The sequence below is a fragment of the Alligator sinensis genome, unplaced genomic scaffold, assembly GCF_000455745.1.
Source record: "Alligator sinensis unplaced genomic scaffold, ASM45574v1 scaffold755_2, whole genome shotgun sequence".
Classification (NCBI taxonomy): domain Eukaryota; kingdom Metazoa; phylum Chordata; order Crocodylia; family Alligatoridae; genus Alligator; species Alligator sinensis.
The window spans coordinates 4,139,718-4,154,883 of NW_005841883.1; the positions used below are offsets into that span (position 1 = coordinate 4,139,718).

The window sequence follows — 15,166 nt, forward strand, 5'->3', positions numbered from 1 at the left end:
TCTTTGGGTGCCTACCATCCTAAACATTTCAAGAAAAAGGCAAAGTCTATGGATTTATACAAGCCCTATTATTTAAACTGCTGTTTTAAAGTATTTCCTGTTTTTAGGTTACTTGCGATTGGGAGCTATGGCTAGAGACAAAGGAAACTTTTATGAAGCTTCTGATTGGTTTAAAGAAGCACTGCAGATAAATCAGGTTAGTGTTTAAACATCTTGGTGTAGAACTAAAATTTGAAGCTAATAGTCCAGTAAGCTTGTTTTTCAGCTTAACATATGCAAGGTGTCTGAAATAATCTCTTGCATTTGTTCACTTCTTTTATTCCTTTTCTATATAAAAGTAACTTGTAGATAACACATATGTAATAGTAATTAACGTGTATTTTTTCTGTATCATACAGTAAGTGAAATTAGTCCTTAGGTTACTTTTTATACTGAATTTTTTTTTTTGTTTATTTCAGGACCATCCGGATGCTTGGTCATTGATTGGGAATCTTCACTTGGCTAAACAAGAATGGGGTCCAGGACAGAAGAAATTTGAGAGGATATTGAAGCAGCCATCTACACAGAATGATACTTATTCCATGTTGGCTCTTGGCAATGTCTGGCTGCAAACTCTACATCAGCCCACCAGGGACAGAGAGAAGGTAACTGCTTCTTTGCATGCTGTCAGACGTGCAATCCCCTTCTGTAACTCATGGTACTTTACATAAAGTGCAATCACTTAGAGGCTCCCTCCCACCCACCCAATAGACATGTGCCTGTTGGGTTGGGGCGGGAATCGAACCTGCTGGCAGGCAAGCACCCAGGCAAGGTGCCAACTCTCTCCCCAGTGAAGGAGCTGCCCCTCTCCTCAGCTATGCCTCTCACCAGCTCTGGGCCTGTCAGCAGGGGCTGGGGTTTGTCCAGCCTGAGCTGGGGGGGGAGGAGGGGAGGTGGGTCACAAGGCAGGGGGCTCTTATTTTCGACCCCCCCCCAGGCTGGGCAAACCCTAGCGGGCAGCTGGAATCCTGCTAGCTTCCCCATCCCCCTCTCCCTTCTTGCTGACAGCCCTGATCATGCAACAAACCAACCCTAGAGAACACCAGGGCCCTAAGGCGCTCTAAAATGAAGTGCCTTCATCTGATACCTCATTTGAGGAGGGTTAACTTTTCTCACGATCAGCCACTTCAAAAGTGCTCTGCAGCCATGCGCAAGTGTCACAGTATGGCTGTTGAGTGCTTTCAGGGGGCTGATGATGTGTAACTTCTGTCTGTGCCTCTTACGGAATGCATCGTATATTGCATATCTGGCTGGCTTCATAGTAAAACACCAGGCGCTCTTTCTGAGGTTTCAGTAAAGGATTGTTTTGTTTTCTTATTCTTTTTTTTTTTTTTTTAAACAGGAAAAGCGGCATCAAGATCGTGCACTAGCAATCTACAAACAAGTACTCAGAAATGATCCGAAGAATTTGTATGCTGCTAATGGCATAGGTGATTATGAGATTTGAATTTTATTTAGTAGTTTAGTGGTGATGATTTTTGGATTTCATATTTCTAGTATATAAACTGCAGAATGCTTCAAGTATTAATCCTGAACTTGTCTTTTTTTTTCTTGCCCTTTGGGCGGGGGCCTGGACCCAGTGATCTCGTGAGGTCCCTTCCAGCCCTAATGTCTGTGAAATCTATGAAATCTTGTTTTATGCAGAGCCTATACATTACTAATCTTAGGGATGATATATTGTGTACAGCAGCTGACTTGCAGATCTTAATTATCTGTTTAGTATTCTATAATTTTAGTGGTAGTAGATAGTACAAAAGCCTGGAACCTTACAATGTACACTTCACTTTTTCTTTTAGGAGCTGTATTGGCACACAAAGGATATTTCCGTGAGGCTCGTGATGTCTTTGCCCAAGTGAGAGAGGCAACAGCAGATATCAGTGATGTGTGGCTAAATCTGGCACACATCTACGTAGAACAGAAACAATACATCAGTGCTGTGCAGATGGTAACCTCTATAAATTGAACCATGGGTTAGGTAGCAAAAGAATAGATCTAGAACATAACACTGGTAGTTTCTGGGGATTTGGATAGCTTTTGATAACAAATAAAAGATTTACATGTAAAATCTTATTAACTATCAAATTAAGTCTGGATGCCAGTTGTAGACATGAACACCAGGGCATCTGTCAGCTTAAAATTTTCTCTTCTGTGCCATCCTCAGCTGAGCTATGGTGTGAATTGGATTATAGAAATTTGGTCTGATTGAAGCTTCTTTTATCATGTATTATTTAGTCAATATAGAAAACTAATGTTATTTATCTCAAGACAATGAAGTAAATTAGTTGTTTTCTGTAACTTCGTCATAACAGCGTTTCCTGCTTGGGGAGTAGATACAGAATTTCATGGTAGTTCTGGGTATCACATGTATGTTTTCGGAACTTCATGCCCTCTTGACGCACAAGTGACCCTATCGGTACCACGGGACCTATCCATGACTTAAAACACCTACTTAAATAATTTTGAGACCAGTTGCCTTCTGCACACTGGCAACCAGGTCAAGCTGTGTTCTCTATACATGAGATGGTTTCCTTAGCAACATCCATCTGCTAGAAAAATATTGCCAAATATTTTTCCTATCACTAGTATGTATAACAAGCTAAACAGATGCTTTAAACCAGTGATTCTCAACCAGGTGCCATAAGAGACTCTTAAGGGTATCGCTTGATGCCATCCAGCATTAACACTGTTAAGGATGTAAACACCTGCACGTGATTCACAAGACAAACACAGAGATTTCAAATAGGAATTCATAGTGTCAAAAACAGTCTGACCTGTTCTGGTCTTTTCTGAGTTCTTTTGAACAGAAGAAGAGCTCAATTTTTTTTTTCCACAGTCAAAAAAAGAAACTAAAACTAAGAGCTGGCACTTCCTGAGGGGTGGCTGGAGTCTAGCGAGGTTGTAAACTATTGCTCTAAACAAACTTTTATTATGTGAAAATTGAGCCCATGCTAAATTTATATATACTTGTTTCACTTAATAAACGCTTCAGAGAGGTTCAGGATAGCCTTATAAGAATATCTGTGGGGGCTTTTAAATACAGTTAAAAAAAACCCTGAAGAGATTAGCTCTACCAGTAGGTACTATAACATGAATCACTTGTTGTGTGTGAATGCATCTGGCACTCCTTTTAGGTGGAGCCAATACCCTGCTGTTGATACATTACTCTAACAGTTCTGCAAACAGGTTCTTTATGGACATTGGAACTTCAGTGACAAATTATGTCGCTTCTTCTTTCTGACTGACATGCAGAAAAAACATTAATATTGACCATCATAGCAAATAGTAAGATTAACCATCATAGCATTGAGTGTCGTCTTTGTAGAACAATGGAGAATCAAAAGCTACATTCAAGAAGGTGAAAAGGTTTATTGTCACTTCCTGGGTTCAACAATAGTCAATTCCACCCTGACTCAAAACATGAAGCAAATACCATTATTGCGTTAAAAGAGAAGTATAATTCCATTGTAACAATCTAGACCACTATAGCTACAAAACATTGTATACAATAGTATTAGCATACTTTCTTTGCAGTGAAATATGTAAAGACCCAGTTGCCAAATACAGTATTCTTGACCATTAAATACAATAGAAATGGGGGGACAGAGCATAGTTGACACCTAGTGAGTGGTGACGGTAGCTAGTATGTTGGAATGTGTCAGCTGCACTTTATACTTCAACAATAGAATATGTTGGCTTCTTGCTCCCTCATCTTTTACATGATTGGAAATAATGGAAGTTTATCTGTCTTCTGTAACTAACGATGCATGGGATCCCTTGATATTTAGCTAAGAACTTTTGTAAGACCCCTACCAGCTTTCACAAGAATTGGGAACTCCATATACTAGAAAAGGTTTCAGATTCATTAGAAGAAAGAAAGCACAAAAGATTGACTCAACAGGGTTAAATATTTTGTAAATGAGTCTTTATGAATAGTACCTGAGTTATTTAGAATTGGCTACGGAAGTTTTTACACTAGTTTAAATAACTAGTCACTATTTTTCATAATTCCTTTCCTCCTTTTCAGTATGAAAACTGCCTCAGAAAGTTCTATAAGCATCAGAATACTGAGGTATTGTTGTACTTGGCCCGAGCACTCTTCAAATGTGGCAAGTTACAAGAATGCAAACAGACCTTGCTGAAGGTAAAAACATTTAAATATAGTTCTTTGTAAAAAATAAAAAAAAATTGTTTATTTCATGGTTTTTACATGTCATAATATTGATAAACTAATCTTGTATATCTTTTTAAATATGACAGGTTGAAATAATTATGTTTATAAGACATGTGACACTGATAATTTGGGGCTATGTTAAAACAGAGCAAAACAAAATGTGCATTTCTTTCACAGGCTAGACACGTAGCACCTAGTGATACTGTCCTCATGTTTAACGTGGCCCTAGTGCTGCAGAGACTAGCCACTTCTGTCCTCAAAGATGAAAAAAGTAACCTGAAAGAGGTACTAAATGCTGTGAAGGAGCTGGAGCTAGCCCACAGGTAAAGTTTGATTTGTAGATAACAGTACAGTTAGTCAAAAGCGAGGAGTAAAGAAATCAGTTTACATCCCACATTTTAACTTCAAGCTCAGTGAACTTGGGTTATATAAAAATGTACACGTTCCATGTTGTTTGTGAAAAAACATGAGTCATAAAAAGTAGGGGCCTGGGAGGGGAACCTTGTCAGTACTTACACCAGATCCAGTTTTTACTTGTTTTAAAGCCACATGTTCTGATGGAGTACTAAGAGAGTCCCCAGGGAAGTCATTTTATACATTCTAGGATCTAATATAGCTCCTCCTAGCAGCAAAGAATTTCCAAAGGAGAAAAAAAGGTTCCATCACCAAGATTTTTTTTCTAATTAAAATATATCTATATCTATATATATATGGTTAAAACGCTTACCTAAACAAAGTGTCAAAATAAATGTAAAAATTCACCTGGCTTGATTTTTTTGGTACAAACATTTCCAGTTATATTACTCATTAGCTAAAATTATTTTTATTAACAATTATTTCAAAATTCTAGTGCATGTTCTAATACAAAATAGTGAGTCCAAACTGATTTTCCATTTATAAACTGTGTTTAGAAATCTTTAATTTCTCCTGGTGAAAATTTTCAAATAAAAAAAGTGTGTTTACTGTCCAATCAGAGAGAATTCAAACTTCCAACACAATTTGCTGACAGAAGTTTATTAAATAAACTTGGGAGTGGAATATAAATTGTGTGTGAGAAACTGTGTCCTTTCTCATTTGCTGTAGAACATTAGCTCAATCCAGCATAGGAAAAAGTTTCTATAATAGCAAAAGTGTTTTGATTATTTAACTTCAAAAGAGAACCTGTCTTCTCTCATGTGGATTACTTCTCATTCTGTGAGGAGGTTGGTACTTATTGTCTCTGTTTCATGCTTTCCAGAAGTTTCAGCATCTGAATATTTTGGGGTCCATCCCAGCTTACCTGTCTGTGCAGTTACTGCACCTTCTGAGGTGTGTGTTTCTGCCAGGAGTATGTAAACTGGGATGGAGGAGTTTGCTGTCAAAGAAAAGTTGTTTTCTATATTGTCCTCTGCTCATTGTACGTTCAGTTATTTACTTTTAGTTGCGACAAATGGAACACAGATAGTCTGACAAGTGCAGCAATATACTTACTGATGCACCAGCTCCTTCCTGTCAGTGTTGAAAACTTCTTTGGTTGATTGATGATGTCAGCCAAGGCTGCAAACGGCAGGCAGCAGGACTGGATTAAGCAAGGCCCGTGGAAACAGATGCTGAGAATATGCGATTATCCTAGGCAAAACTGACTTGTTATAAGGTGGAGGCAGTCTTGGAAGTCCTTTTTGCAATAGAGCTCTGCTTCTGAACTCTTATTCCCTACTCTATATAAAGGATTCCAGTAAATAGGAACCTTCTGACATTTCTGTCTTCTAAGAACTTGCCTACTGTAGTACAGAATCAAAGGCAGTGGTTGGACTTGGACTCTAAGATGACTTTTAAAACTTTTTAACTAACTGGAAATTCTAAGCTTTGACTACTAGACAAACTGAACTATGTCTCCTTTGTGTGGGAATGGAACAAAGAAAACTATGCTACAAAGATACAATCTCTTTTCGCAATAGCTAGGCGTGTTTAACGTGAGTTAATCATGGGCAAATTTCTGCCTACCCAATAGTTTCAACTGAATGAAGGTTTTATTCCTAACTAGTACTAAACAAGCACAGTTGTTTAACAGGGTTAGCAACATCATACGATTGCCATATTCCATATAGGACATTATTTATAATGCATAATTTAGTCATGATGCACAGTCTATAAACATTTTGGAATCCTTGTGAATTAAAGGTGAAAAAGTGTACTATTATAATAACATCTTTAGGATGTTTTAATGAAGGAAACTGGCCTTTAAATATACAAGCATTCATTGGTACTAAAAGGTCCAAGCAAAGTATTCAGATACAGAAGTCTGTTTCCTTCTTGTCTTAAGAGAATTTTGTAGTGACACACTGTGTATTTGGTGACTATTTGGGTTTCTTATTAAAAGAAAAGTATACATGTATATGCAGTGTTTTAATGTTGTTTGTTTCCCTCCACCAGATATTTCAGTTATTTAAGTAAAGTAGGAGATAAAATGAGATTTGATTTGGCACTTGCTGCTACTGAAGCAAGGTAAAAATCATTCCTTCATTCTGATTATAACTCTGTCTTTTTCTTCTTGGAGCTGAACTCAGTTGTCCAATATTTAATTCTTTTTAGTTGCTCATAACTTTCAAAACCTTTTTTTCGCTTCATTTTTACATTCAGGTGAAATGTATACATTTGCAAGATTGAACAAAAACGTTGAGCTATTTTTTTTTTTTTTTAATTACAACAATTCCTTTTAAAAAGATATTTTTTGACTTAGACCTCCTACCATTCTCCTTCCCCCGCTACTTCAGTGTCAATGCTGACATTTTGCAGCTAACCTGCAAAATCACTGAGAAGTGGTTTGATAGTTCAGGTGAAATTGGGGTGAGCTGAAGAGTTCTTACAGCCTGAAAATCAGTTAAAACAATTGAATTTCTCTGTGCAAGTTTCTTAGCTGCTTTACTAAGGTTTGAAGGAATTACAGAACTGTTCACATAGGCCTTTCTAAGTTTATGTGTATGACATCTGTTTCTTAAAGTACACATTTAAATGAAAAACTCTGCTTTGTTCATTACATAGCTTATAAATTAAAGATTTATCAGACTCTTGCACATGTACCCAACAGTAGATGTTAAATGTGCATATCTAAGATTCTGGGCAGAAAAAAAATGTATTGAGAAAACCACTCATTATTTGATTTCATGTGTAACAACACCATGAACACTAGCTTACAGGGGTTGAACCAAGATAGCTCAAAGCATTCTTACTTTTGAGCATTTAACTGTACAATCTTAATTTCTCTTCTCCTTTTTTGGGGCGGGGATGGAAAATATTCCTGATGATACTTCTGGTTACTTATAAGACACTTTTTTTGTTAAGAGTACTTGTAGAGCTACTCAAGTGAGTTAAAAATATTTCCCCTTTAGGTTTTAAGGATTTATTTTTTTGCTCTACTTTTTTTTTTTTTTAACAAACAGCTGCTTTGAGTAATGGTATGCGTGTAAACTGTACTGAAGCTGTTTTTAAATTAAAAGGCTTGCTCAGTAATTTAAGATTCATACTACTTAAGAGTTATTTTCTAAAGCCTAATGTAAAATTATTCTAGATTTCAAATAGTTTTTGTTCAGTGGCATGGACAGTTAGTATTGCAATAAGCTGTGTCTTCTCTGAAGAAGTATGTCCGTCAACTTTTAATTAACTGAAAACTTTGGATGTTACAGGCAGTGCTCTGACTTACTGAGTCAAGCTCAGTATCATGTGGCTCGGGCACGCAAGCAGGATGAAGAAGAGAGGGAGCTACGTGCTAAACAAGAACAAGAAAAGGAACTACTCCGCCAAAAACTACTTAAAGAACAGGTTTGTTCTTCGTTGTGATCCTTTGTATCTGTGTTTGTTTTGTTTGTTTTAATGTGCATATTTGCCCCTTTTGCTCTGTGGTGATAGCTGGAAAATGTTTTTGAGAAGGTAATACTAGAAATGAAAAATTGCATATACCTAAATGCTTACATTAAAAGGTAAGGGTGGGTAATGAGTAAAATTCAACTTTCCTGGTTCAAAACCTGAATAAACAGACATTGTATAGGGCAGTGTTTCTCAACTTGTGGGTCACAACCCAAAAGTGGATCACAAGAATATTTGAAAGGGTCATGAGCAAGTCCCAGAAAAATGTGGGAAAGCATGGGTTTCCCCTTGCAGGCTGGCAGCATTCCAGCCTGCAGGGAGCTGCTTGGGGCAGTTGGAGGCAGTGGGTGCACTTGTGTCTGCATGCACAAACATGTGGCCTGCATATGGCCAGGTACGGTCGTAGGAGCAGCCCTGGCAGCTGGATGCAGGTAAGCGTATAGTGAGTGGTGGAGTGGAGGTCCAGGGCTTAGGAACTGTCTGGGGGGGGGGGGTGTGTGAGTGTGTGGATGGGGGAGCCGCAGGTGTATGAGGGGGTTGGATGCCTTCCGGCACTGGGGGATGGTGTCCAGACGCCGAGGGGGCAGGAAGAGGTGCCTGCTCTGCCAGCAGGGGAAGAGATCAGGGGTGGTGGGGAGTTGTGTTGCTGGACTGGTGGCACCAGAGCCAGTGCCTGTACTTGCAGGGGTGGGGCAGCTGGGAGACGCTGCCTGAGGGGGGCGGGGGGGCTGTGACCAGGCTGCCTGGCTTGGAATAGGACCCCCAGCCCAGGGTAGCAGGTGCCCCAGGCCTCCTCTCCTCCTTTCTCCAGCCCATACCAGGGCTGAACTCACTCTGCTGGTGCCTGCATGAGCCAGAGGCCACTGCTCTGGCCCAAGTGGGACAGGAACAGCTGGGGACCCTCTCCAGCAGGGCTGAGGGGGAGCCAGGGGGCTATGGGTCAGGAGTGAGAGGCACTGGCAGGGCCAGGGAGCTGTGGCTTGGGAACGGGTACCAGCAGGGTCAGGGAGCTGTGGGTCAGGAGTGACGGGTACTGGCAGGGCCGGGGAGCTGTGGGTCAGGATGCCACTGATCTTTACAAATATGTCCTGGTACAAAAAAAGTTGAGAACCACTGGTACAGGGAACAAAGTGGTGTTTAACAGGGCAAATTAAACCCCAAGTTGTGTGGTCATAGCACAAACCCTCCATGGCCACTGTAAATCAGTCTGGGCATTTATAGACGTGTTGCCAGAGGGCGGGCTTTAATTAGCGCAGCTCTGAGCTAATTAAAGCACCCAGAGCATCATGTATGTCAGCATTCCTACACTGAAAAATGGCAGTGGGGCACTTTGAACTAAAGCTCATGGAATGAGGTTTAGGCTAAAGCACCCTGCTGCCATTTTTCCAGTGTGGGGGCACTGATGCTGGAGTGTGGTAATTACCATAATACAGCAGACTTGATAATTGAATCCGCTCCAATGTACTGTAATTACAGCTTGTCAGAGCAGCCTCCCTGTGTATGTCTAGGAGCCCTCTGAGTTAGACTACCAGCTAGGGGTGTGTGAAGCAGGCAGTATATGATTCGCATTTGGCCCAATTCAGGATACAGTGATTCGATTAGCTGATTCAGATCACTATCCCAGTCTTCAATTCTGCCGAATCCGAATCTGAAGATTCGATTCTGATTCAGAGAATCAGCGATTCAGCCATAGACACGGCTTTATGTGTTGGTTTTTGTATGTACCTTAATCATTAAATCTCTCGGAATCGATTTGGAGAGATTAATGGGTTTCCTGATTCGATTCAGATTCAGGCACTGAATTAGACTGAATCTCCTCCGAGTTGAATCAGTGACTGAAACTTCTTCACACAGCTGTACTAGCAGCTGCTTCCCTATGGCATTAGTTTGGACATTTTGGCAATGTGCTCTTAAGTGTAGGTTCTACTGTGGCCCATTCCAAGCCAAGTTATTGTAAAGCTTCTGCCCTGAAGGTCCAAGTGTTCGCTCTGCTTTGGGTTGAATATTGCAATCTCTAATACTTAAATGTCATCTGCCATTTACAATCCGAGCGCGCAGCTTATAAAAGACTAATGCTTGTTTGTGCTGTCTTGGTTTCAGGAGGAGAAACGCCTCAGAGAAAAAGAAGAACAGAAGAAACTTTTGGAACAAAGAGCCCAATATGTGGAGAAGACCAAGAATATCCTGATGTTCACTGGAGAAGTAGAAGGATCGAAGGAGAAAAAACGTGGTGGTGGAAGGGTACAGGATAGAGTCTCTCTCTCTCTCTCTCTCTCTCTCTCTCTCTTTTTTTTTCAAATATGATAACTGAAAGTAACACAGGCTGTCCATACCAGTTGTTCAGTGATGCTGTATTGGAGGGCCATCCAAAATTCTTTTAGGCCAGTGGTGCTCAACCTTTTGACACAATGGATCTAGAAATTTGGCAGCAGGGAAGCAGTGCCATCCCTGAAGTGGGAAGGCCCGCAGGCTGGATGACACAGTGCCTTGGGCTGGATCTGGCCTGCAGGCCAAACTTTTAGCACCCCTCTTTTAGGTCATCACTGAACTGAAGGCATCTCTAGAATGGAAAGTAGCATTTAATACCTTTCCAAACGAGGGCAGTACAGAAAACAGAATGCTTTAGCTAACTGAAGTAGTAAGAGTATAATATTATATATTTTAATGTTCAATTTGAGATCAGTTTCTTAATGATATGATAGGAATGTTTTGGGGATATTAAGGTGTAAAACTAAAAATGTGACCATTTACCTGAGAAGGTACATATATCACCTTATAAATAATTGGATATTGGTGGAGTGTTAATTTTTATTGCAGCGTTCCAAAAAAGGAGCAGGGGAATTTGATGAGTTTGTCAATGACGACAGCGATGAAGATCTGCCCGTGTCCAGAAAGAAAAAGAGGAGGAAGGGCAGTGGTAGTGAACAAGATGGTGAGGAGGAGGAGGGAGAGAGGAAGAAGAAAAAGAGGAGACGGTAAATAGTTTAGAACTTGTAACTTTTATTGCAGTTCTGCAGTATCAGCTAAGTGATTCCTACATAAAACCTCAACTTATCTTTCTGAATAAAAGACTTAAATTGCTCATTTTCATGTATTCCACATAATGTAGGGTCAAATGATCAATCTGACACTGCGTGAAACATTACACGGGAGTTTTGTGTAAATTTGGACATTCTTATTTTTAAGACCCCCAAAGACCGATGAAGGAAGTGATGATGAAGAAAATGAAAATGGCCCGAGACCTAAAAAACGACGTCCACCGAGAGCAGAGAAGAAAAAGGCTGTAAGTTTTAATATGATGCCTTTATCGTCCTAATATACGTTTGGAAGATTAGTGTTGCTAAGTTCAGTATAGTGATACTGAGAAATATTGCCAATACTCCTTGCAAAAAAAATCTGTACCTTGCTTTCCCTCTTTTGTCTTTTGATGAAGCAGTAGTAGCAATAGTAGCAACAGAGGCGCTTATGTCAAATAGTTAACATTTTGTTTTGTTTTCTGTCTCTACTTGTTGGGACAGCTTCTCAGGTGTCTAAGTTATTTCTATCTTCAGTTTACTACACTAAGATACATTATTTTTCCATTTCTTTCTACACAGCCCAAACCAGAACGTCTGCCTCCTTCAATGAAAGGAAAGATCAAATCAAAAGCCATAATTTCCTCTAGTGATGATTCTTCTGATGAGGATAAACTCAAAATTGCTGATGATGGGTATGAACCTCTATCAGTCTCTCTTGAAATTCAAGTGCCAGCTTTCACCTGATTTTAAACCCAATCTAAGAGTAGCTGTGTGTTTTGGGGGTTTTTTTTTTCCTTCTTTCAATAGAGTGTCTCTTCCCATATGCCTGGGATTATCTTCCATTTAGCAATATGGAAAGGCAGGTGGTTATGGTTTTCAGGCTAGGAACTTAGTCTGGATTATGGTTAAACTAAATCTAAATGTGTATATTAGGCAAATGTTGTCCAAATGTGGCACTGAAGGATTGATATTTTTTTTTTCTCCTTGCTAAATCTGAAGTAGTCACTTTTCTGTATTTCATTGCATCCAAATTTGACAAACTTCTGACTTCTGTCTCCACAGTCCTGTAAGACAAAACAGCTTGTTCCCAGTGGCCAAGTAGTTGTTCTTGCCCTTCTGATTCCCAGTCACTAAAATTAAATTGATAAAAGTGTAGTACTGATACTTTTTTTTTCTTAAACAAATAACTTGTTAAACACTGTGAATGCACGTCACTGTCAGTATTTTAAAGGATATCTCTAGAAAAAAAATATGACTTAAGCCTCAAAGTAAATGCCTTGTGTCCCTAAATTGATGGATTCAAAGATGTATCCTGTTAATTTGAATAGGTTAGTTGTGGTGTTCTGTTTTGTTGTTGTTGGTTTTTTTTTTTTTTTTTTTTTTTTTTTTTTTTTTTTTTTTTTTTTTTTTTTTTTTTTTTTTTTGCCATGTTCTTCTGGCTGACCCATCCAGTTTGCCAGTTACCCACTCTTATATCTTAACTGAACTACTACACTAAGGATAATACTGAGAACTGCTTCATTTTGGTATGAGGCCAATTTCCATTTTAGAATATTTCAGTCCCCTTCCTCCTGTTTTGGTATTGTCAACATTATGCTCAAATTGTGTTCCTACTTTTATTATGTCAAAGTTTTCAGCTTTAATAATACTTCTTTCTTTTTTTATAGACATGCCAGAAACAGCAACAGTGATTCAGATGATGCTGAACAACAGCAAAATAAGCGCGCTGTATCTGATAGTGATTCTGATAACAGGAACAAATCTGGTAGTGAAGTAGGTAGTCCACGGAGGTCCAGTGCCCGCCCATCTGATGACGAGTCTGACAGTGACAGGTCAGTCAGGAAGAGGAGACAGTCGGATTCAGACCAGTCTGACAATGAATCTGTGCAATCTGGGAGAAGCCGTTCTGGTGGTTCGGAGAATGAATCTCGTCCAGCTTCTCGCAGTGCTGATTCAGACAGAGATTCTGATAGAGGATCTGACAATGAGGGCTCTGGCAGAGGGTCTGGCAATGAATCTGAACCAGAAGCATCCAACAACGAGGCGTCTGAAGGTGGATCAGATGATAGCGATTGAAGCCAGTCTTTTTTTTAAATTGTTTTGTAAATATACTTCAGTTACAAGGTGGGGAATTTTTATATTTGAAAGCTGTGATTTAAAAACTTTAATGTTTTAGTAAAGCTGTTGTGAAACTTTCTTTCTTTGACTTTTTTTTTTCTCCCAACAAGTTGTATGTTACTAGCCACCTATGAATGTTTCTCTGTAGGCATATGGTATATTCTTACACTGAAGCATATAGATGAAGATCAGAAATACTGTATCATGTAGTAAGCCCACACGTGAAATGGACAGCATGTAAATGCTGTCGAGCTCCCGCAGTTCCAATCTTGTTAAAATGGTGTGTCTGTGCAATGTTACTACTTCCAGAAAAAGGAATAGGTACATTTTCAAAATATTTTCTCAAATGGTACAAAGAACTTTGGGATATTTATATCTTTGTTTCTGCATAAAGAGTAGTGGTAAACTTTTTTACTTTCAAAGAATACATTTTCTGTGATGCAACTCCTAAAATTTTCAAAAGTACATTCTTATGGCTGCTTGTTTTTTCTGGTATATTTAGAGAGAACAAAAAGCAAAAAAAGACGGAGGTTTAAATAAAGTCATAAAATTATGACATTATAGGTGTGTAGATGAAATAAATATTTTTAAGTTGGCAGGTAAAAAACAGATGTAGAAAACTCTTTCCATATTACGTGGAAAGTGGAGATATCTGCCAGTGTCGTAATAAACTGTTACTAACATCTGCTTGGAGTGATTTATTTTACATCATCCTATTAAAAAAATTGTGCCAGAATATCTAGTTTAGACTTCAAAGGAGGGGGAAAAAAAGATAATTGATTCGTTCTCATTTTTAGTGCATGGTTATCGCTCTAAAAACGCCTCAGTTTAATTCTGTCTATTATAGAGGTGTTCATCCTTTGGCCTGTAGGCCAAATCCGGTCTAAAGCGATGCTTGCTCTGCACAAGTCCAGAACTTTGGCGGTGGGGAACAGTGGCAGGTTCAGTTGATGCAGCTCTGCTGCCTTGTGCACTGAGGCTACTACCACAAAAGGTACAAAGTTGCCCTGCTATGCTTCCTCCGAGACCCTCAAGCAAGATGACAGCCCAATGCAAACATTAAGTAGACTATAAATCAGATGCTCTAATCGTTAGAGTAATATTTCCCATTCTTTTGAAAGCTTGTGGTGGTATAAAGGCCAACACACTGTAGATTTTCATAATATATCACTCCTTTATATAGATGGAACAGCTGACATACTTAAATGACCATAATATTGACTGGACAGTTCAAACTCCTCAAGGCTTTTTTAGGTTTTCTCTAAGCTTCATCAGGGTACATACAACTTTGGGTATGCTTGTCACATTTTCAGGACATTTTTGCCATCCATGACAGGCTTCTCTCCTAGTTACAAGAGTTAATGGGACCTGTTGGTGTTTTGCTCGTGGCTGTATGTTAGTAGTGGCATACACTAAACATCAGCAGGTCCCATTGATTCGTATTTTAGCCAGTAGTGACATTTAATGATAGGAAAAGCAGTCACTGTATACACTAGACTTAACATACAGAAATCACAGCACCAGAATGAAACCAAGGATTTTTGGCTTGCAAGTAATCCTAGTGGGACTGAGGTAGAGATCTACCAAACATTAGACTCCTGAGAAGACTCCAGCCAAGAACCCTTTAAAAAGTCCAACCAAGAGCCCTTGAAAATGTCCAGCAAAGTCTCCGTATGGAAGTCCTTCCAAATTAATATGATTGCTATTTACAATATAAATACATTAATGTAGCTATATTATTCATTTATAATTGTGTATAAAATTCTGGGATATTTTTGGTGAAAATAGGGTATTGGGCCTTGGTTCAGGAACCAATCCCCCATTTATAACATTGTTTTCTATGGGAAAATCAATTACAATGTTTTGACTTACTATTGGTTCCTGAAAACCATGTCTTGTCGTAAGTCTGAGGACTGCCTGTATATGATGCAAAACTAATCCAAAGAAAGGCCGGGGGGGGGGGGGGGGGGGGGATTTT

The 15,166-nt window shown here is 39.2% G+C and overlaps 1 protein-coding gene across 2 annotated transcripts in view; it reads left to right on the forward strand.

The window, feature by feature from the left end:
- Positions 1-13,874, forward strand: part of CTR9 (CTR9 homolog, Paf1/RNA polymerase II complex component) — a 29,289-nt gene extending 15,415 nt beyond the window's left edge. For both annotated transcript variants that reach the window (XM_006017679.3, XM_025196722.1), the window contains 13 exons: positions 108-196; positions 459-644; positions 1,382-1,469; positions 1,836-1,984; positions 4,064-4,180; positions 4,388-4,533; positions 6,623-6,694; positions 7,873-8,008; positions 10,154-10,294; positions 10,871-11,028; positions 11,240-11,336; positions 11,650-11,762; positions 12,738-13,874. In XM_006017679.3, the coding sequence (XP_006017741.1) occupies positions 108-196; positions 459-644; positions 1,382-1,469; positions 1,836-1,984; positions 4,064-4,180; positions 4,388-4,533; positions 6,623-6,694; positions 7,873-8,008; positions 10,154-10,294; positions 10,871-11,028; positions 11,240-11,336; positions 11,650-11,762; positions 12,738-13,146 (1,901 nt within the window). In that variant the 3' untranslated portion in view covers positions 13,147-13,874. The remainder of the gene's footprint in view (positions 1-107; positions 197-458; positions 645-1,381; positions 1,470-1,835; positions 1,985-4,063; positions 4,181-4,387; positions 4,534-6,622; positions 6,695-7,872; positions 8,009-10,153; positions 10,295-10,870; positions 11,029-11,239; positions 11,337-11,649; positions 11,763-12,737) is intronic.
- Positions 13,875-15,166: the final 1,292 nt, after the last annotated feature.